Raw genomic sequence first — 23,353 nt, 5'->3', positions numbered from 1 at the left:
ATCAATCTACTTTCTTATTGATTACAATACCTATTCGTGTGTTGTTGCGCTATATGTAGTTTCGATTTATATTTATGATTTCATTATTACATAGCTGTGCATCGAGTTGCGTTAATACGTTAAAACGATAATAAAGTGGCAATTTCTCTACGTACTTCGAAACACACACACACACATGTATATATATACACATATGTGTATATGTTTCTTTTAAATTTTTTTTTCGAAAATATTTCTATAACGCTTTTATGCAAATGTAATTGAAAAATAAGATTTTAGAAATTGATTGCTTTATATCATAAGTTATAAAATATACATGATAAATACATGTTAAAATTTTCATATTCAAATGTATATATAGTCGCAGTATATCTTGAGATAGATTTATTATTCTTATATGTCTAGTTTATATTTTCAAAAAATTCTCATAATTACTCTACTTAATCATATATATATATATATATATATATATATATATATATATATGATTAATCAACGATATGCCAAGACTATATATGTATCATGTATATTTTACAACTTGAGATGTAAAGCAATCAATTTCTAAAATCTTATTTATTATATATACATATACAGGGTGTTCGAAAATTCAATCGATAAATTTTCAGAGATTGTCGGGGGCACCATAAGAATCATTTTTTGCAAATGAACCTGGGGTCGGAAACGTGTCATTACATCGCTACGGCATACGGAGTGTTCGAAAGAGTCGGGACCTCGAAATATCACAAAAAATAAGTTTTACAAAAAATTGTTTCAAACAAAAGTTGTAGGGTGTAAAAAGGTCTATTTACTGGCGCCATGTGTTTGACCTTGGATGGCGTCGCCAAGGTCACGACAAGGCCACCTTGAATTTTTGAAATGAAACCCTCCACTTTCTATTGCATATTCTTGTAGCTTATCTCGAGGGCTTTCCAAAACACTATAATAAAGTATTTCTTCATTGAGTACTTTTCGAGTTATGAGGCTTGAAATCATTTCTTAATTTTACATAAACCAAAATGTCTAGTAAAATATTCATTTTTCGATTATCTTACCTTAATACTTTTATGTACAAAATAATGAGAGAAAAGATGTAATTTGCAATTAACAATTACATTTTCTTTCTTAAAAATAACTATGTGTTTTCTTTACACCAATTGATTCCTCTCATTATTTATATATATATATATATAATCGCTTTTAGAAATTCACAATTATCTTTAGTTCTTATTAAGAACAGTTGAAAGTTTAAATTATCATTTTTACATGCTATCAGCGGCAGATCATTGTGTAACGTAAGGGAATATGACGCCAGGAAAAATCAAAAATAACAGCTGAGTCGTATAAAATAAAGGTAAAAGCGGTTCACCAAGGTAACCCACGCTGGTATAATATTAACAGCTTTGCATCTCATATACACATTGCTATTTACATAAAGGGTTGCAACACGCTAATACCGCTCGCTGAGGACAAAAAGTAGATTGCATAGTTTTTTTATTATATGTATATGAAATTGTTTGATTCTGTTTCATTTTTGTTTTCCAATGTATGATCTAGAACGGGATTTCGCTCTCATTGCATACGATTTGATTAGTCATATAATGCGTCGCTAAATTATGCGACACACAAACTATCGGACACGATTTGCACCATATTTGTAACTGGATTGTGCACACGAGGTTGTAAGTGTCGTTACTATATCCTTTTCTTTAATCGTAATACAATATACTGTAAGCTATAATTGTGAAAACTGTGATGGGATATAGTTGATTGGTATTGTAATTTTATGTTATTTTACAATTCTCTCTCTCTCTCCCTCTCCCTCTTTCTTTATCTTTTGTGAGTATAAACGCGAAGCATTCTAACAAGACATTTATCTTTCTATTATGTCACAATACGATTGCTTCTCGTTTCCAAAATACCCAATTCATGTATTTTTTCCTTTTTTCTTGCTATATAATATCCTCTTTTGTTACGCTTTAATTAAATCCCAATATGTGATAGCGTAAAATTGTTCCGAATAACTCGCCGCGAGCTTATTCTCCATTTTAGCGAAATAATTATCAACTCACAAATGACTTGTCAGCAATTATTTGTACAATAGTCCCAATAATTTTCGCGATGCGCGCGCATGTGTGACATGAGCTTTCGAGGATAAAAGCACCCACCCTACCGTGAGTCATAGGCGTATTATATAGGCGATTTATCAGGAAAGCGTGGATGTGGTTCAAGAAGTTCGTTAAATATACGAGGGTCTGGATTGATATAAGAGAACGGAGCGATATATGGTTGCACGTTCACCCTCCATATGCGATCAACAGCGATTTCTCGCGCACTCGCATCGACACACGCACGCGTCGGCGTCGGTATTTATAAATAAATACCTCGGCCACGTGCCATGGAAGAAATAAAAATGTTTGAAAAATGCCTTAACTCGATCGAAAAGAGTTAAGACAAACTTATGTATGTAAAATATATATATATACGTATATATACATATATATACAATATATATATATATATATATATATATATGTGTGTGTGTGTGTGTGTGTGTGTGTGTGTGTGTGTGTGTGTGTGTGTGTGTGTGTGTGTGTGTGTGTGTGTGTGTGCGTGCAGTAAAAAAATATCAAGGCGAAGTGCGACGAGCTGACATGAAAAAAAAAACATGCTTATAAATTTATTTGCTTAAAACATGTAACAATGCGCAATTACTTTTATACATATATTTAAACTGTGAGGACGGCAGAGCGAGAATAGCAAAATTATTTCATACTTTCCATCTTTGACAATGAATCACAATGAATCATTCGTCACTCTCATCTATTAATACCCCACGTAAAGCGTTTCAAAGAAATAATACAAAGATATAATATATAATTGTGATAAATGCGGAATGAAATGCAAAACTGTGAAATATGTATCTAAAAGATTATTTCATCTGAGAATTTTTCATTCCTAAGCTTTATACATATGTTCCTATACATTACATATCCTTTTATGTAAAACAATAAGAAAAAATTGTAAGAAAATAATAGTCCAGTAAAGGAAATAAAGTCCAATATTTATAAATTCTTATTTATTTTTACTCATTTATATATATATATATATATATTGATTTAGAATTAACTATTATTATATATTGATTTAGAACTAACTATTTCTATATACATATATAGAATATATATATATATATATATATATATATATATATATATATTGAAATACTTGAACTTTCACGAATGTCCGTTTTAAGACCCAAGATTTTACTTTTTTATAATTACAGAATAATTATACGCGCATGTACAAGTTGATCCTCGAATCTGGGCGATAAATCTAGATTGCTGTTTCTTCTTTGTTGTTTTACGGCACCATAAGGGTGATGTTTGTCAAATTGGAGATCGGGTTCGCCGGTTGTGCACGAGACATTTTGCACATTTTTCAAAAGCTCCATTAAAAATATGTGGTTTATGTATGTTAATTTCTAGTTAAAGGCCAAATTTCTTTTGTCTATAGAGGATATAATTTATTCTATAGGAAATAATGTGGAAAAGCGCGATATCACAGAGTGTATGTGCATACATAGTACATACATAAATTATATATTGCCTCTTGTATTGTCCTTTTATAGTGCATAAAAATGTTTTTATTTAAATATAATATATGAACATAGCATATATATATATATATATATATATATATATATATATATATAGATGTAATATAATATATAGATATAGCATATTCTTTTTAATTATGTTAATTATAGTTATAGCAAAAACTGAAATTTAATATAACACGAATTTTTTTTTAAATCTAATTACAAAACGAAAGATCTTGCAATAATTATGTAATTTATTCGATTTTATCACGCGCGTGTGTGTATTGTATGTGTGTATAATATAAAACAATAAATTAGAAAAATAAGATTTTATTGATTGTGTTTGTATTCATGTGCCACATTTCGTATATGTAAAAAAGAAATGTACACGCATGCCGAAAATATGTGGATGTAGGATATATACTCGTGCGCCATACTTATTACTCGTGTTCATTTTCCAAAAAATTGTTTTTCCTTCCTTGTTGTTCTGATTGTGTATCATATATTTTATTTTTTCTAGAGTATTTTTTTATATAGAATATTCACTTTTGATATTTCGAATTTTTCAGAATAATCCAAGCAGAAATTGATTCTATATTTTTCAAAGAATCTATTTGATTTTTGACAACCTATTGATTAAATTCTTAATTTAAATGTCGCACTTTCTTTTATTCATCCTTTTTTTATCTCCTGTCCTTTCTCAGAATTCTTAGATTACAAACATACATTACATAAGATTTAAATGATTCTTAAAGAGCCTAGATTTATTTATTTAGTATGTACATTATGCATATACAATGTCAATAAAAAAAATGAAAGGATTTTGTAAACATTGATCTAATAACATTTGATGATTTAGAGTGACAAGAAAATTTATGATAAAAATGTTACGATGGAAACTGTTTCTCTTTTTCGTCAGAGAATTGAAATATAATTAATTAATAACAAAATAAATTTATGTAAATCATGTGGGTTATCTATATGTGTTAGTAGAATACATCGGATGTATAGACATCTATGCTAATGTAATAAAATCTTGCGAGAAGAATACGAAAGAAAGTGAAACGTTGATAACTGCGAAAAAAACCGCGTAGATTTTATTTCATTGTAGAAGTTACACGACGCTAGTAGAAAGTAGCGGGTGAAGGTGAGAATACCGTAAGCGACCTTGACCCGTAACGGAAAGGTTCAAACTGGGAGGTTAAACTAACCCGAGTCTTTTTGCGGAAAAGTTGGGTGCGTCCGCGTGCACCACAGTAGATGGGTGAAAACCTCTACCTTGTGTTTACATGGACTCGCCCTTTTCTACGCGATACGCATACACGTACAGCACCTTGTTCATTTTCTTATTCTTCCTTCTTTTCTCGTTTTATCTCGCACCGCACCATCGCGATGGATACTGGTGCCAAGATGATAAAAAAAAATTTATTTTTACAAATTTTCCTATAAAAGAAAGATATTAAAATATATTTGCACATAATTTTTCCGAATTTAAAACAGATTATTCCCCAAGTACAAATAATGCAAAAGTTTGTACTTGCCAAAGAAATACGAAATATAATAATTATTTATATACATATATATGTATATGTGTGTGCGCGCGCGCGCGTATGCTACATCCACACATACAGGGTGTTTCCGGACATTTGCGACAAACTTAAAGGGGTGATAGATCTCGATAAATGGAACAATTTTTGTTAAGCAACCCGTGTCCGGCGATGCCTCCTTAAGACGCCAGGCTGTGATGAACATTTACGCAGTTTACGAAAGTTTAGTGTATACAACCCCTGTTAATATCCGAAATGAGTTTATTGACAGAATTATAAACGCATGCGATATAATTCGCAATAATCCTGGAATTTTTCAGAGGGTGCGTCAGTCAATGCACCGTAGATGCAATGTTTGTATTGAGGTTGCAGGTCGTCATTTTGAACATTTGTTGTAATAAAACAAACAAAATATAATTTAAAAAACGTATGATTTTTTAAATTTTAATCTAACCATATAGAAATCAAACAGCATTCGCAGCCTGACGCCTTAAGGAGGCATCGCCGGATACGGATTGCTTAACAAAAATTATTTCATTTATCGAGATTTATCACCCCTTTAAGTTTGTCGCAAATGTCCCCAGGGAAACACCCTGTATATTGTCCACATCATTTTTAATTCTTTTATACTCCACTTTCCATCTAGAATCAATTATTTTTTCTAAATTTAATATAATATTAATAAGTGTAAAATCGCATGTGTAGATGTGTTTGAAAAATGTTAATAAAATAAAAATTCAAAAACCTAGAATATAAAATTCTCAATACAACAAATTTAATAATTAATGAAGAGTGACTAATCGTTTAATGCGTGTGATTTGCTATCAAATTTCATAATAAATTAGAGAATTTGAATTATAAAAAATGATTCGTCTCGTCTTTGATGTAAAGTAAATTAAGACAATTTGATATGTTTAATTTTTTTAAAGAGAGAGATTATATACCTAAAGTCAAATTTTCAAATTGCACTTTACAAGAAATGTATCACTTGGCAATAAGTCGCTTATCTTCTATCGAGAAGATTTGTCTGATACATTGCTCGAAAGATTGTTTAATCTGTTTGTGATTATTGTTGCATTATTTCTTGCATAAAAGTGACTAAAGAATATTGTCATACATATTTAGGCAATGTACGTTCGAACACCGTTTATGATCATTTATTCATTATTTGATAAAAAATCAATTTACGATAAGAATCGATGAAAAATTATTCTAGCTTTTGTGCTTGTTTGATTGTGCATCAAAAGTGCTGGCATTCCATTTATGATCATTGCAAGAAGCAAGAAGCAAAAAGAAAGGTAAACATTTAAAAAAGAATGAGAGAGAGAGAGAGAGAGAGAGAGAGAGAGACAGAGAGAGACACACAGAGAGAGAGAGAGAGAGAGAGAGAGAGAGAGAGAATATTCCCGGTAATGCAAATCAATTCTATTACATTTTATTATATCTACTGGATTTCAATGCTTTATTTAAATTATAAATCGAGTTGCGCGCTTTTCAGGTTTTGTAGACCGATCTATCTCTAAGACATTGAAACGGATAATTTAATTGTAGAAAATGTGTATAGTTGCATCACAGAATATATAATTCTACCAGAAGAAATTAATGTATCCAGATGAGATTTCATACTTTTACATAATACAAAAAGAAATTAGTTACGATATAGCGAAAAAAAAGAGGCTTACAAGTAATGGTTCATTAAAAGTAAATCAAACTAGCAGCAATAATTCAATCGAGTATTTCATGCTGTTTGATAAATGTCGAATAATTCTCGTCGAGCGATCGCACATGCTATTTTCGACGAGCATAATGTACGCACGCGTGTTCAATGTGACGTGGCAGTGCTAGAGCATTTCCAGTTTCTGAATTCTACTTGAGATTTACTTGGGATCATGAGATTGATCTTGAGATGCCATAAAAATATTACAATGCGACGAGATGTAATAGAGAAGATTATTATTGAGAAAATTCAGCATTCGATTTATATCCAATGATTTATTAGAACAATACAAAGAAATCATGAGACTTATCTTTAGATTTATATATAGTTTCAAACAAATATTTTATTGTTCGTAATGAATAAATATGATAATTGTTACGGAAAGAGATTTTTTTATGTAATTTCATAATAATCTCTTTTTATAACACGCTGACAATGAGATCTGTCGCCGAAATTATATTTATTCACCGAGAAGAATAACATGTATGTGAATGTAATAGATCACGCGTTAATTAGTGCATCGAGAAGATATTTTGTGTTAACAATAAGCATGATCTTTTTTACGTTAGTAATGCGCAAACTCTTATAAAGCAATGATCGATCGACTGTCAGTAATTCTACTTCTTCATTTCAATTCGAACATGACATGGCTCATTTAGTAGCGTGTTATTTATTATAATTGGAGCGATACAATGGTCCCAATGTTTCGTCTTTCCTCCGTTCCATTCAATATAGAATATGTTTCGCGATAAATTAAATGAAAATTATACAAGGTGTTCATTTTAAAACTTTTCATCCGTTTATTTCATGATTGACTATTTTTTGCGAAAAACACCAAAAGACGTCAATTTTGTTTTCGAGGAGGACACATTTAAGCACATTAAGTACATACGAACATTTTGGAAAGGGCTATTTTCTGCATGGGACATTTAAAATCCGTCGTTTATGAAACACCAATGGAAAATGTAAACGATTTGCTTCGAAGAATTGTACAAGAATGCAGAGCTATTCCTGTAGAAACTTTTCAAAATATTCGCTCAGAATTTGAGAATTGTTTATATTTTATATTATTGTTTAGAAAACAATGGAGAACATTTTGAACATTTGTTGTAATAAATGACTAATAAATAAATTTCACTCTAAAATGTATCTTTGTATGTAAAACTGTTTTGACACCAAAAATGTCCAAGTGCGATTCCTCGAAAAATATTTACTTGAATGAAAAAAAGAAAGAAAGTTGCACAGAGAATCAAAAGATCTTTAAAATCTTATCTTTGATATACCACTTGATTCCTATTGCCATTTTAGATTTTTGAAGGGGTAGCTAAGAGCCCCGACGAAGGGGATGAAAAAATTTCGTTGCACTTAATGTACTTAAATGTGGAAAACAAAATTAACATCTTTTGATATTTTCCACAATAAATAGTCAATCATGAAATAAACGGATGGAAAGTTTTAAAATGAACCCTGTATATCATACATTGTGCGTGATCGTGAATATACTTTAAAATATATAATAATAGGATTTTTAGTCAGAATAGTGGAGTTTTTGGTACTCACCGCTGTCGGCGTAAGTCTCGGAGCCGTAACCGTCTTGTAGACCGCTGGACCATGTGCCTTCGTATCTCGCCGTGGATGTAGTAGATTGTCGAACTCCGTAACGACCCTTGAATCCCTGAGTCCATTCTCCTCGATAGAGCCAACGGCCACGAGTCTCCATACCCAAGCCATGTCTCTTGCCATTTTGCCATTGTCCTTCGTAAGCTGACCCGCTAAAATATGATTTGCAAAAGTTAGTCTTTTAAAAAGCAACTTGCTACAAGAAACTTGAAAGTATAAAACAATTCTTTCAGCAATTTTTAGTTATATCCAAAATATCATTACGATTTAAGCTGATTACGTGAAATAATAATTTAGATATATGTAGATTGAATTGGCATGAGTGATGTGGTTTTGACACTTTATACCACAGAGCAGGGAGGGAGAGAGAGAGAGAGAGAGAGGATTTGTATGCGTGCATGCGTGCATGTGTGTGTGTATGCGCAAGCGCGCGTATATATTTTCTTTAAATATATTTTTATGCGTATTATAATTATAATATTCAAGAAAAATAAACGGAAAGCTAATCGAGCAAACTTTTTCAATTGCGATTAAATCCCCATTTGCGCTAAATTCATTTTATTTGTAAAAAGTTTTTTCGAGTACAGCATTAAATGTATATCATATATATATATATTACTTTTTAAAATTATCATTATTTTTTTGCTAACACCAAAGGAAACTTGGGAAATTTTCTTGATAAACCTTTTAAAGAAAAATTCTTAATTTCCTAGAAAGACCGTCTCAAATCACTCGAAAATGTTTAATCTCTTACTCAAACGCGCGTTTCTGCAGATGATTGTTAAATAGAAGACATGTAATTAAAAACGTGACAGCATGGAAATATGAAAACTTTTACAGGAGTAGTTTCCTTGCAGAAACGATAGTTCATAGCAAAAATTCGTAATAAAAATTTATATTATTTGCACAAATTATTGCAATTTATATTAAATTTATATTTACAAATTTTTATATGTAAAAGTTTCTACACGATGCAATTTAATTGTAAATTTCAATATATGATAACGCTACGGTAGTGTTTTAATTATATATTCGTGCAATATAAAGTTGAAAAATGAATTAAAAGAACATGCTTTATCCTTATTGAAGGACAATTATTACACACAAGACACACACATACATGAAATATAATTAAATATGATTATTATCTTACATCAAATCTTTGTGTAATAAATAATTTTTATATAGATAGTTTCGCTAAAAGAAAAAAAATATTTTACCAAATAAAATTTAATGTTTGCGGATATTTTTTAAAATACAATAGTCGATAATACGATATTCGATTTACAAAGACGAATCTTTTGTTTTGTTTGTGCTTTGACTACTATAAAATATGATAAAAAACAAAGTCAACAAAGTATCGGAAAATGTTGCAGAAAGATGGGAAAAGACTTTACTTTAGCTTGAGTGAAAACGAAATAGATGTATTAGTGGGGAGAAGAAGTATTTCATCGTTTTCCTCCCTCAATCCTTATTTTTTATATATTATTCGCATCCAATCTATTCCATTTCCCGCAAAAATCAGTAACAAAAAAGACTTATTATTAAAGTTGTCGAGAACAGTCTCGCAGAAATCCACACGCACGTATACAAAATAACGCTTTAAAAAGTTAAAATTTATATCACTAACATTGTGTTTCAAATGAAATCTCAGATATATATATATATTGAAAAAAATGACTTCTAATACCAAGCACACGGAAAAAAACATTTTTAAATGTTATAAAGAAAACAAAATTATTGTAACAAGATGATTTCGATTTTATATATTTCTATTTTTCTTATGTGAGATAATGTTTCCATTATAAGTTATAAGTTACATGGTTTAAAAATTTTAATTACGATTATTAGATCTTTTCGAGGTTTTCATGTTTCGCATACATATGGATCCTATGGAATTTATTCTTAGTTGTGTGATGCACACATATATCTGTAATATATACATACATATACATATATATATATATATATATATATATATTTATATATATACATATATACATACATATATATATACATACACATATATATATATATATATTTTTTCATACAACTCCTGATTCTTAAAGAGTAAATAGAATTTATAATTATTGCACAATTTTTATGTTATAGAGCGTTTCAGAATGTGCTTTTTATATAATTAATGTCAATGGTGGATTTATTTTCAGCTAATAGAAAATAAAGATGAAGAAATGCTCGAATATGTGATTGGTCAATAAATCAAGAATATTAACATATATTGCTGTTATTTTTCGTATCAAAGAAAATGACACGGAATATTTTTCTCTGCAAATGTCGTTGTTAATAACGTTAAACTAGTATATTTGATAATATTCGACATTGCGTTTTAATTCAAGATTCTAATTTCAACTCCAATCATGCCTTCCCTTTTTTTATCGAAAATAAGACTGTAACTTTACAAGACAAAAGATTTAGTTAAATTAACTTTTTAATTAGAAGATTTAAGAAATTTCTTAACCTCGAAAATTTTGACAATTATCCCGACCTTAAACTAGATGCTAAAGTGAATCTTAGTGATTCGATCCCCGTTGTCCTTGCGCTCAGTGACCTAGTTTCCCAGGATCGGGAGATTCCCTCCCTGGTATATACCGAGATACGTGTCAAGGTCCGCTATTCGCTCATCTCGCGTTATGCGACGCCACGAAGTCACGTAAATTCGGCATTCAAAAGCATCAACGAAATATCTAATCCACCGGAAAAGCATTTTCTTCTTTACAGTTATCAAAGACACAAGCTTCTCAAAGTTTGTTAGTTTTATTAGTCTCGATTATTAATTTCACAGCTTATCGTATTAGTACTCGTTTGCCTTACGACGCGAACACCGTTAACGCGGTGGTATTACAATTTAATGCTGAATAATCAGCCGTGTGGATAAGCATACACTCGTCCTGGCGTAAACGAGTTTAGTTTTAATCGGGCGCATTCCGCGCCAACGCGAAAAGAATGTAAGATTAATTTGTTTCGCAAATGAAAAGAAAGTGCAATTAAGTCATCAATTTGGCGAATTGTACGTGCACCCTGCACATATATACACGTTCGCGTCGCGCGTGTACATGAAAATTGATAAATTATTATAATAATTCCGCTTGTTGCGCGAAATTTCACTTCTAATTCAACGATCGCGCATTATGGAAAATTGAAAACATCGATAAGAGAATGCTGAATTGTGTACTACTAGTACTAGCGGCATAATCCACATCAACGATAGTCGTACTCACCTAGGCCAAGTGTAAACACCGGATACTTCAAAGCCGAAATGCCAGCTGCCGGAGTAGGCGCCCTGACCTTTCGGTCCGGTGCACACGCCGTGGCCGTGGGCCTTTCCGTCCTCCCAACCGCCGCAATAGGTCCCGCCGTCGTCAAAGTCGAATCTACCTCCGTTAATCTGCGTACGATTCGACGCCACGGTGGCGGTACCGGTCGCGCCAGGTTGCGCCGGGCTTATGCCACCTGTTTGCGACAATTGAGTGCCCCCCGCCACCCCGTTTGGCGCCCCGGACGATTGCTGGCCGGATTGTTGCTGCATCTCTCGCGGCTATCGCAGGCACTGTCGTTCGATTTCCTAGTCTCCCTACTCCGGTCTCTTCGACCCCGTCTACCTCTCTTTCGTCTTCGTCTTGATTACGATCGCTATTGCAGTCGTCTTAATCGTGCTCTTGGACAGAGCATAGTCAGCAATGTCTGCGAGTCCCTCGTTTCGGATATCGTTCCATTCTTTTCGCTGCTGCCTCTTCACGTCCGCCTTCGCTAGGTCTCTATAATAATACCGTAGAATCGAGCGTTGATTTACCGCAACGCGTACTTATCGTCGACGCATACTTGTCGTTGCGAGAAACATGACGAAACACGAACGTACACGAATATACACGTTACCGAAATTTTATCTTAGCGCTCAAGATCGCGGAGGCGCGACAACCGCGCGTCAATTCCCGGATCGCGAATTCAAGCCCGAATTCTCAAGGTGCTTGCCTGTCATCGCGACGCAACCCGCAAAAGAGAAGCCGGACGTGAGAAAAGAATCGGTGAGCTTCGCCGGGCCGGGTTTAATTTTAGTTCGACTTCGAGGAACCAAACATGCGAGCGCAAATCTACATCTCCCGATCGCGAACGCGAAACGTTTCTCATTCACTTCCGGAGCCGAAAAATTATACGTAAGAATGCTTGCGATAACTACTTTGGAATCGATACATTTTCTTGAACGCTTCTTATCCATTCTCTCTTGTTCGCATCTTCAATCACATAAAATCGCCGCCACCTCGAGACAACGTCCCCGGTCACCTCGCTATACTACCGTTCCGGTCCGTCTCCTTCTCGCTTACTTGCGCGCACACACATACACACACACATACAAACACCCGCGCGCGCACGCATACACACACACGCACACGCACACTCACGCACACCACTTAGACACTTGTACATATACGCACACGTGAGGTCGCGGTCGTCTGCGATTATAGATCAACGGAATCGAGTCTCGCTGAGGGTCCCCGAAAAATCGCGCATCCAGCATTTCGCATACGACATTCTAGAACTTTGAAGCTCTACGGTGACCATTGAAAGATGTTGCCCTGAAGTGAGAAGATTCGTTGTAAATTGCGAACCAGATTGCGTTTTCTGTTGAAACTATCGAAATTAGACGAGCTCAACGGAGTCGCGTTTTCGTTATTCGTCTGACGCTGTTACGCAACGCTTCTATAAGCATCCGTGATCCGCTCGGAATTTGCTTCTCTTTCTCTCTTCTCTCTCGCTCTCTCTCTCTCTCTCTCTCTTTTTTACTTGCTTCTCTATCTTTATCACGTTTGTATTTTTTTTATCACTCAATCTCTCATAACTTTCTTTTATTTTCGAAAACTTTTCTCTTTTAATTTGACGTTTCCTTTGAAAAACGAGGACCCGATAAAATTCTTTGATGAGTCATCCACGAGATCTATCTATGGTAGATCGGTCGATGACTAAGATGACACAAGACTGGTCTCACGGCGAAACCTCGGCGAACACTGAGTTTATCTTGAACGGATTGCAAAGTGGATGTAAGACGAAGAGAAAAGCAGAGCGATGCCGAACTCTATGTATACACATGAGTATGCAATACACATATACACATCGCGCACGCACAAAGAGAGAGTAAGAGAGAGAGAGAGAGAGAGAGAGAGGGGGGAGAGGGTCGGAAAAGGCAAAGACAGACACACGTGGATACGCGCGCGCACGAGCTTTCTTTGCGTTGACGGCGATGGACAACGTTCGAGCTCGGTACGCAACATCGGTAGCAGCAATATCTACATCAGCATCATCGTCTGCATTCGCGCAAGCACACCATTGGTGGCATTGTCGAACATACGCCGTTTGTCCGTTTGTCTGCCTTGCGCGGCTAGAACGGTACCGCGCGCGTTTCAGCTCTAGCCGCGAGCTTCGGCTAGCAGACTAGGAGCTTCTATTTTTACTATGGAGTAGCAAATTGTTCCTTACACGAGGCGGCGGTAACGGTGGCGACAATGGCAGCTGCGGCAGCCGCGGCGGCAGCAGCAGCAGCAGCAGCAGCAGTAGCAGCAGCAGCAGCAGCAACAGCAGCAGCAGCAGCAGCAGCAGCAGCTCTGTCGAGTCGAATCGTTCGCCAACGCGACTGAATTCGGACAATTTATAAATAGTAGAAGTTCTCTCGCACGCGCGTGGCGCGGTGCGGACAATCGAGAATTCGCGGGATACGTGATTCGAAGTGATTGAGGAACCTTTCCTAACCGGTCCAAATAGCACTACCGATAATATCGCTCAACGAGCCTAAGGCTCAAAAAGATGATAATTAAAAAGTTATTCGTAAGATTAATTTTCTTTCGTTTGTCACGAAAAGACTATCTTGTAGCGAAAAGCGCGCTTTCGCTGGTTAGACGAAGAAGGAGAGACATAGTACGGTAATACGCTTTTAACTTTTAAGAATCGTAATCGTATTCGCAACCGTTAACCGTATGCGTGCGAACGAGTGTGTTGGCGTTGGTGGAGAGCTAAGAAGCTAATAATAATACAAACATAGAATCTCAATCTAATTTTCACGTTTCGGTAGTGTAATTTAAAGGAAAAGGGCAGAAATACAACTGCGTTCTAATCTTTCGTTCGCGATAATTAGCAAAAAAAAGAGAGATACAAAAAGATACACACGGCTGTGCGAGAGGATGTTGCGTCCATAGACCGTGTCTCTGTAGGAAGGCTGCATTTTTAACGAAGCGCGTATAGCGGCATGATATCGGGCAGTTACTCCCCCGTGAACGTGGGATAAGAACTAGGCTTCGATTACCAAGCGTGGGAAGGGGAAAGGGGTTGTTCTGACATACGTTGGAAAAGAGGCGAGTCAAAGTCGATGATCCGTACAAGTCTGATGTTACCACACAGGGGGGTACGCTATGCTCTATTGATGACAAACGAAGCCGGGGCGAGACGGAATTATTTATCGACGCGTGCCTTTTTCTTTTTTATAACATAAATCAATTAATCGATGCCTTCGCTATTAATAATGATGCTAACGAAAAGTGACGGACGAGTTGTATTTGGTTGGTTGCGCGACGAGAAAAAAGAAAGACTGGCGTCGGCTTGTAAGCTATCGTTACACTTTGCACGGATCTGTTACCTGAAAAGGCGACCAGAAGTGTGCCAGCGGAACAGTCTCACAATCTGTCGTTTATTACGCGTGGCGGCGCGTGTCGACATCGGCGTACAAAACTCGGAGTCGGAATTCAGGACTGAACGGCGAGACTAGAACGACAAATAGACGAATGCGATATAAAGAGGCTATAAGCGCAAGTTGTCGTCGTTGATGCTGCTTAGCATCGACGATGAGATATTTGACACGACATTATCTGCCAAATGGTGCATATAAATTATTCGAGACAATTATTTTCTATCATGATGCTAGTTCATTAATTAATTAATTAATCTATCGATAAGCGATCCAAAAAATTATTTACGATATAATAAACAAACCTCGGCAACATTTTATTTTTCTCTACTTTTAATAATATTGTCGAACAACATTTTGCGAATGTAACAAGATTTTGCGATCGAGAAATCTCATCGAAAGAGGACTAAGCGCTTATGATCTAGAGTCAATCGGCTTCTCTGTCGGCGTGGAAGGAAACAGAGATCTTTAATTAAAAGTTGAGTACACATTTTTCCCCTTTTCCTACTACACGTACTTTTCTATTACACGTTTGCTCCGAACGTAATTTCATAGGCGTATTTCGTTTCCCTATAAAAAAGGACAAAAGATGAGAAAAAAGAAAAAGTCGCAATAGTCTAGAGAAAAATGAACGATGTTTTTCCGAAGGATTACTCGGAGCTGTGGAGAACTATCTTCCCGGGTCATTTTACAGGCAACATGCACAAATTTGAATTTTACAAAGGCTAGAAATTAAATTTTTTTCTACGTACGTCAATAACGGATACTTTGACGGATCGAACATCGTCAAACACTCGTTCACCGATTTAAGGTAAATAAAGTGATCGACTCATTCTATATTACGTACATTACTGATAGATGTGTACGTATGTGCGATTGATTCACTTTTCTCACCAACACTCGAGCGAAAAATAAAGTCGATGCAAAGAATGTAGGCATCGACAGTGCAATTTTGCGCGAGTTGCCGAAATCATCGGCATCATTTATCCTTGGGGAAGAGCACTTTTGCAAAGATTCGCACACGACGAATAAGACGCATATGACCGCACAGCTTGGGGCTCGAACACATTTCCGGGCGATCGATCCGGCTCGGATGAAATGAAACACGTGCGGCGTGCAGCGCCGGTGGTGCGGCGTCGTCTCGCACCCTCAATTTTATTCAAAATCCTTCTCGGATCTCACAGACACACACATACACACTTGCACGTGCACTTTTACACTATGTAAGCGCGAGTCCCCTGTACACATATCGCTCCTGCGAATCGTCGTTGCCAAAGGGCAACGATTTTCCAGCGTGTCGGAGAAAATGCGCTTTCAGGCGTCGCGTGCGCCGGTTCTTCTCTCTCTCTCTCTCTCTCTCTCTCTCTCATTCTTACGCCCGCGCGCGCGCGTCAGACAAATGCGCCTTCACGCGGTATAGTGGCGGCGCACGCAAGTGCACCGCCGTATCCCTGTTGTAGGTACCTAATATGTGTCACGAGGACACATTTTCTACACGCACATGTAATGTACATGTATGTACACGCGCGATACATTCTCTCGTTCTACCTGCACCTGTTTTTAAACGAGCATGTGGCGAGCTCTCGGCACGTCTCCTCGATTATCGAACGCGTTCGCGGTCGATCGATCCGATGTTTGCGCATATTCGCTCGCATTCGCGAGCGTTATCTCGATGGCGTTTTATCGACACCGTTGCACCGACTTTTCATTTCGGATCGCGGCTTCTCCGTATACGTGTTTCCAACATTGAAACGAGTTGATTTTTCAATCGACACGTGCGCGTGAATACGATTCGATTACAATTAGATGACGATTCGTTCTCCGCAAGCATCTTCGGATGCGTGAACGTCATCCACGAGAAGAAAAGTTAGAGGAACTTGTACGAACGAATTGTCTGCAATTGTCCGATCTGATCCTCCCCTGCGACGACGACCTCTTCCGCTCGTGCGCGTATACGTCCGGGGTACTGGTTGCCGTCGTGTTTCGTCGTTATTCACCTATGTTTACCGCGGATGTACCAAAGATCTTTTCCTGCAACGTCGACGCACGCTCGCTTCCCGTGCTTACGGAAATGTGCGCGAGGTCAGGGTGGCATGATTACGACTATCAGATTCGCAGTGCGCCGCCGCCAGCGTTGACCGCACCATCATCATCACTATCGCTGCCACCGCTGCTGTTGCCGTCGTCATCGTCGTCGTCGTTGTCGTCGTCGTCGTCGTCGTCGTCGTCGTCAACGACGCTCACTGGCGCCCTGGCGATCACTGGCGATGCGGCGGCGTCGCGTCGCGTCGGCCTCGGTCGGCGATAATACGCTCAGCTTTTTGCACAACGCGATGCGACAGTCGGACGAGCAGAATTGACAAATTTGTAGCCAATACTCTCTGTTTTAGCCTCTTTCCTTATCGATGATGAGAATCGAACATTTTTTTATTTTTTTTGGAAAAATCCACTTTTGGATTTCACAGTAGCGCAACTCGCTACATTTTCCAATGTATCGACAACCGGTCAGTGTACTATGCTTCCTATTTTGATACACATTTACATTTTATCTCTCATCTGTCTATAAATTATAAATAAAATCAATTTTTCTTTTAAAATTCTAATTTAGTAATTTAGTTTCAATTGTCGAAAATTGAAACAACTCGAATCTTCTGTTTTTCTTCCTCTTCCATTATGGAAAATTATCAGCTTATCAGCTTGTTTCTTTTAAAACGTGATCATTGTTTCCTAGCAATCGGGGTTTTTTTCATTCAAAGATTATCACACAAACTATCCATTTTCCATTCGTTATCCTCCATCCTCGAAATATGCAAGTTTCATTTTCTTTCACGTCGATTCATCTATTCATTCATATCTTTTGGATATTACATTGACTGCGGATATCCTTACTTACTACATTTTTTATATTAATATTTGTCGGATAATTTTTTCAAAATTTTCATTTCAACTATCTTTAGTAACTGTTTTGTTCGCGTCAACCAAGAAGCAGATTGTTATTTATTATAGCGTATTTGATAAAGAAATCGATAAAGATTATATATTATTATTATTCATTATTATGTAGTAATTTACAAAGTTTTTCTTGCGTGCGATTCACTTGTACATTGCACCGTTTATTTTTCATATAAGTGAGATAAGAAAATGTGTGTGTGTGTGTGTGTGTATGCGCGTGTGTGTGTGTGCGCGTGCGCGTGCGCGTGTGTGTACGTGTACATGTATATATCAGATGATATATGTGATTAAAATTAAATATAAAATACATGTTTCTCACTCTATTCTCGAGTCAAAAAACGAAGTAATTGAATAGCTCAATACATGAATGCATCAACATCATGCCATACGAGCATGTGAATAGATAAGTGCCGATAATGACTTATTGTTAGTAAATAATAACAATTACGTCTTCACGATATCATTTATGTGTAAACTGTGGAATCCGAGAGATGCCGATTGAAAGCTTATTATCGCAAATCACAACAAGCATCATTTCGAAAAAAGCGCGCCTTCTCAATTATTTTTTTTTCATTTGTTCAGTATAGAAAAATGACACATTTTTGATTGATCGCTGATCATTGTCATCGTGCGGGAAAACAAGAAAATCACTGACAAATATAAATGTCAATCGATAGAGAGCGCATTAAAGTTGTTTTTTGAATTGCGAACAAAAATTCCAGTTACAATTTTTGCAGAAAGTTATTAACTATGCGAAAATTGACAAAGAAGGAGAATTAAAATAGTTTACGATTTACAGAGTATATCTCACGCGTGCGATCCCTTTTCTCTCTTTTTCTAACAGTTAAAGTCGCTTAAAATTTGTTTATTAATTTACGTTATTAATTTGTATGTATTTTGTTTATCTGAATTGTTTTTAATTAGTGACCATTATTGGAATTTCAGGAAGAAAGAGTAATTTTTTATTCGATCGCAATCAGTTTGAATAACTACCCACACAGCATCAAGTCGTCTAAAAGTACTACTAAAACTGGACATCTCTCTTTTTGTCACAGACATCTTTTACTGACATCGTTAAGGCGACGGAAGGATGGCTAAAAGTCGTCTCATGACCCGAATTCAGTGACTATTTAGTCTTGTCCATATGATGACTAAAAGATGACTTGATTCATTCTATATAGATTATCGACACTGGGTAATAGGAATACTTCAATACACGCAATAAATGGACTATTTCTCCCATTTATCCGCCTAATTTCTAATAATCCGTTTAATATTCTGAATCCCAACAAGGGATCCAGATTATTAAATAAATTATTTTAAATTCCATTTGTCAGAAATTAAACTGATAAACAGTAATGTCAAGAAAAGGATGCGGCTCACACGCATACAATCATTCTGCGTAGCACACGTATGTGGCTCTCTCTGATTGATGCGTGCGAGCAGTATCCTCTTTCTGGCATTACTGCTCGTAAAAGGCAAAAATATGCTTCAGATCTTATATTAATTGCTAATTCTTTATATACATTTCGTGATAAATATTAAATACGAGATAAGTTAAGAGTGGCTCGCCGCGTAGCGGCAAGCGAAGAAACACGTGCCACATACTATTATGTCTCTCTTATGTCATCTTTTTCGACAAAGCGAAAAAATGTCTCTATAGACATCTTTTCGTTTTGTCGAAAAGATAACATAACTTAAAAAAGACATCTTTTCGTTATCTTTTAGTATAATGTGTTGTGTGGGTAGGATTATGTGCGTGTTTTGTACGTTTACCACGATAGTACATAAGAAGACAACTCGCGTGTGCACGTATTAGGTTTCAACCAGTAATAGAATTACTTTCTTTTCCCAAGGGGATTGATTTCTGTCTAGCGTGCACAGTATTCCACACGATGTCTCTTGACAGACAACATCGGCAGAAACGTTCGCCATTGTAAGTTGATTTAACATAACATATCTATGTATATTTCGAATTATTATCGTGTCCCGGATTGTGAGTGGTAAATTACGACATCGCCAGAGTGTGTTAATCGGCTTATAGTCCCGTTATCTTTTTTTAATCAACATAATATTTTTGCATTCATGCCTTTTTCAGTCATCTTTAGTCAATTTTACAAAATAATTGATAATTAACGAAGTAATTGCTCATAATTTTCCGCAAATTGCAAACATCAATTTATCATAGTACGTTATATTCCAACCAATTGTATTTAAATGCAATTAATAATCATTACCGTATAATCGTTTTATTAATTACGTAGCAATCGTTTACCGTGCTTTTAAATGCGTATAAATTTGTGCAAAAACGCATATTTTAACTATAAAGTATGTAAAAAAGTGTATAATGAAATGGAAAATGATAAATGTTTTAATTAAATATCTATACATATAATATAAACATAAAATTAATAGGTTTCAATATAAAATAAATTTTGATTTAATTACACGTACATTACAAAAAAGAGATAAACTTGTCATTTCCTTCTTTCTGCTCTCTCTCTCTCTCTCTCTCTCTTTCTCTCACTCCCTTCTTTTATTTATTTATATTTTTTATTATTTTTGTTAAAAGAGGATTTGTCTCTGTTGAAATATTTTACTCATATATATGTATATACATGTACATATGTGTTTACATGTACGCACATATACATACGTACACACACATTACTGATTGAAGAGAATCGACTTATATAATTTTATAATTGTATTTCTGTTATCTTACAATGCTATTTTTTAATATGCTTATGTATCATAAAAAGAGAATGTTATAGTATCGAGAATGTACCGCATATTGTTGATATGATGTTCTTTTGATTTCATAATACCTAAATGCAAAATATACATACATATATAATATATATATATATATATATATATATATATATATATATATATATATAGTTGTCAATGTATATTAATGTAAAAAAATGAGGAGATGGAATTTATTTTAAATTTATTAATTATACATTGAAATCCCTTAAAGAAGACATGGAATTGTGTCCTATCGCCTAATTGCTTCAAATTGTGTTAGCAAATACAACAAGTGACAATCTAATTGATTTGAACAGTGAACTTAAAGAGTAATATGATGGAAACATTGTATGTAAAAAAATTCAATAATTTACTGTAAATAGTATTTATATACTATTTGTGATGTATATGTTATAATGTTATTAAGCGACGCTACCGCGTCGCGACGCCAAGTACATAAAAAACTGATAAAAAATTGGATCCGAGCATTGAGAGTCACTGTTCTCGACGCGGCGCTACCAAGTAGCTTATCCGGAATTTTACGTTAAATGACGTCACACATAAACTTTCGATTGAAATATTTCAGAAACTAAAGCCGTAATTAAAAATCTAACGGCATTTTTCTTATATAATGTGAATACAAGCTTTCGATTGTGAGCAGTTTGAATAAAATCGGTGTAGTCAATCCCGAGAAATGATAATGGCATGTCAGAATTGTGACATTTTTCATTTTCCATCATAAGGTTCAGACTCATGAACGTATCTTCGCACGCACACATTCAAAGCGATTTTGTCCCTCAAGCTTCGTTCATACCGCGCATATATGATTATTCGCTTTAGTGTGCAAAAATGCTTTAAGAAACAAAACCATTTATGTACATGTGTGTGCATACGTGTGATATGTGTATATGTGTGAGAGATTAATTTATCGCATAACAATTTTCAAAAACCTCTTGGGGGTAAAATCTAATCTATCTCGAAAACGGTATCACAAAAATATAAAAACTGTGCCGTTAGATAAGACTTCTAAGGAGACTAATTTATCGTATTATAACAATATTCAAAAACCACCCCTTGGGAGTGAACTCTAATATCTAGAAAATGAAACCTTGTAAAAATACGCGACTTACCCTTAGTAAAGATTTTTAAAAATGCGTATATATTTTTTGCAGAAATAATATAAATTTTTAGAAGAAGGTGGTGATATCTCTCTAGAAACAACTTTATAACGGTAAAATAAAATACGTCAAGTATATAAAAAAATATCTTTAAAAAATCTAACATATTTTTTGTAGAAATAATATTTTTTACAAAAAGCAGTGAGATCCCCTAAAAAAAACCTTATAAAGGTAAAAAAATACGCCAAGTACATAAAAAGAATCAAAAAATCTAAAAGTGATAAAAATAAAATATTTAAAAAACGATATGAGATCAATACTATTAGCCAAGTACAATAAATTATGCGATATTAATTCGTAATCGATACTAAATGAGTTAAGATTACTTTAATTCCTAAAGCATTTTTTATATGATGTATATAATTTAAAAAAGTTTTACACAAATTCTAAATCGCATAAATGACCTTCAGGTCGAAGTAAGATATGAAAACTTGGCGTGCAGAGATGCATTCTCTTGAAGAGCTTAAGCATATTTTATGTGTATGTAAAAGCAAAAGAATGATATTTCCGAAAAGAGCGATATTTCATCTATACATATTTAATTTTCTCAATATTAACTTCTATCAAATTATCAAGATAACACACACACACACACACAATCACTATCTATTCATGTTGCAGAGAAAGAGCTCTTAGAACTCGTAGCAGCATAGATCTTTCAAATCTGAGTTGTCGCTTTCTCGAATTGGTGGATGTGAAACCGTCCAAGGAAAATTTGCTACAGGTTGAGCATAACAATTCCATGAAGAAAAATGAATACATCAAAGAACAAAGACATAGGGCAAATTCAAGCAAAAGAAAGTCGCACAACGAATTGCGGACGATCCATTTAGATGAAGTCGCTTGGCACGATGCATCTAACGATTGCTGGTTGGTGATCTATGATTACGTATACGATTGCACAGAATTTCTAAATAATCATCCGGGTGGCCAAGACATTCTCTTGGAATATGCTGGACGAGATGCGACTTTAGCGTTTATCGGTACTGGACATTCCACCGTCGCCAGAACAACCTTAGATCAGTATAAAATCGGTGAACTTCCGCCGAAGGAGAGGATCTTTCGCGTTTCCAACGGCGTCAAAATCTCGGGATTTTGATCTATATACTTGGATAATTGAATCGTCATTGTCATGGGCATTTCTATATATTTAAATAAATACTAATTAGATATTCTACTTTCGGAACGAAAATTGATGTAATTAATTAATTTTCCAAAACATTTAAGTGAAAATAAAAACAGAATGCTTGACGTAGTTTGGTCATGTCTTGAAATATCTTTGTTGCTCTCTCTCTCTCT

At 35.2% G+C, this 23,353-nt stretch overlaps 2 protein-coding genes and 1 long non-coding RNA gene across 6 annotated transcripts in view; 1 reads left to right on the top strand and 2 right to left on the bottom strand.

Moving 5' to 3' along the window:
• The window catches only part of LOC145972715 (uncharacterized), a 25,544-nt gene extending 12,619 nt beyond the window's left edge, over window positions 1–12,925 (bottom strand). Inside the window, exons 1-2 of the mRNA XM_083101537.1 lie at window positions 11,722–12,925; window positions 8,423–8,634 (exon numbers count right to left, since the gene is read on the bottom strand). Coding sequence (XP_082957663.1) covers window positions 8,423–8,634; window positions 11,722–12,029 — 520 coding nt within the window. The 5' untranslated portion in view covers window positions 12,030–12,925. The remainder of the gene's footprint in view (window positions 1–8,422; window positions 8,635–11,721) is intronic.
• LOC145972714 (uncharacterized) lies at window positions 12,099–17,418 on the bottom strand. The gene is made up of 2 exons (XR_014439262.1): window positions 17,238–17,418; window positions 12,099–12,258 (listed from the first exon to the last, which is right to left on the bottom strand). It is a non-coding gene; the product is annotated as an uncharacterized LOC145972714 (long non-coding RNA).
• Window positions 14,141–23,310, top strand: LOC145972711 (uncharacterized). 4 transcript variants are annotated; one of them, XM_083101533.1, is made up of 4 exons: window positions 14,141–15,361; window positions 19,068–19,317; window positions 19,979–20,058; window positions 22,676–23,310. In XM_083101533.1, exons 3-4 carry the CDS (start codon window positions 20,018–20,020, stop codon window positions 23,151–23,153), a joined length of 519 nt encoding a protein of 172 aa, XP_082957659.1. In that variant the 5' UTR covers window positions 14,141–15,361; window positions 19,068–19,317; window positions 19,979–20,017; the 3' UTR covers window positions 23,154–23,310. The 4 variants fall into 4 exon arrangements, with proteins under 4 accessions (XP_082957659.1, XP_082957656.1, XP_082957658.1 ...); XM_083101530.1 differs by lacking the exon at window positions 19,068–19,317; XM_083101532.1 differs by having other exon boundaries at window positions 19,178–20,058.
• Window positions 23,311–23,353: the final 43 nt, after the last annotated feature.

This window comes from Camponotus vicinus, unplaced genomic scaffold, assembly GCF_025532165.1.
Source record: "Camponotus vicinus isolate PSW18456_S1 unplaced genomic scaffold, iyCamVici1.0 SCAF_6, whole genome shotgun sequence".
In the NCBI taxonomy this organism is placed as follows: domain Eukaryota; kingdom Metazoa; phylum Arthropoda; class Insecta; order Hymenoptera; family Formicidae; genus Camponotus; species Camponotus vicinus.
The sequence above is the reverse complement of the archived record's forward strand: the minus strand, read 5'-3'. Positions and strand labels throughout refer to the sequence as shown.

Excerpts from the sequence above, each read along its gene's own strand:
- LOC145972711 (XM_083101530.1), top strand. Across the intron at positions 20,059-22,675 it reads CGGCAGAAACGTTCGCCATT|AGAAAGAGCTCTTAGAACTC; the intron begins GTAAGTTGATTT and ends TTCATGTTGCAG.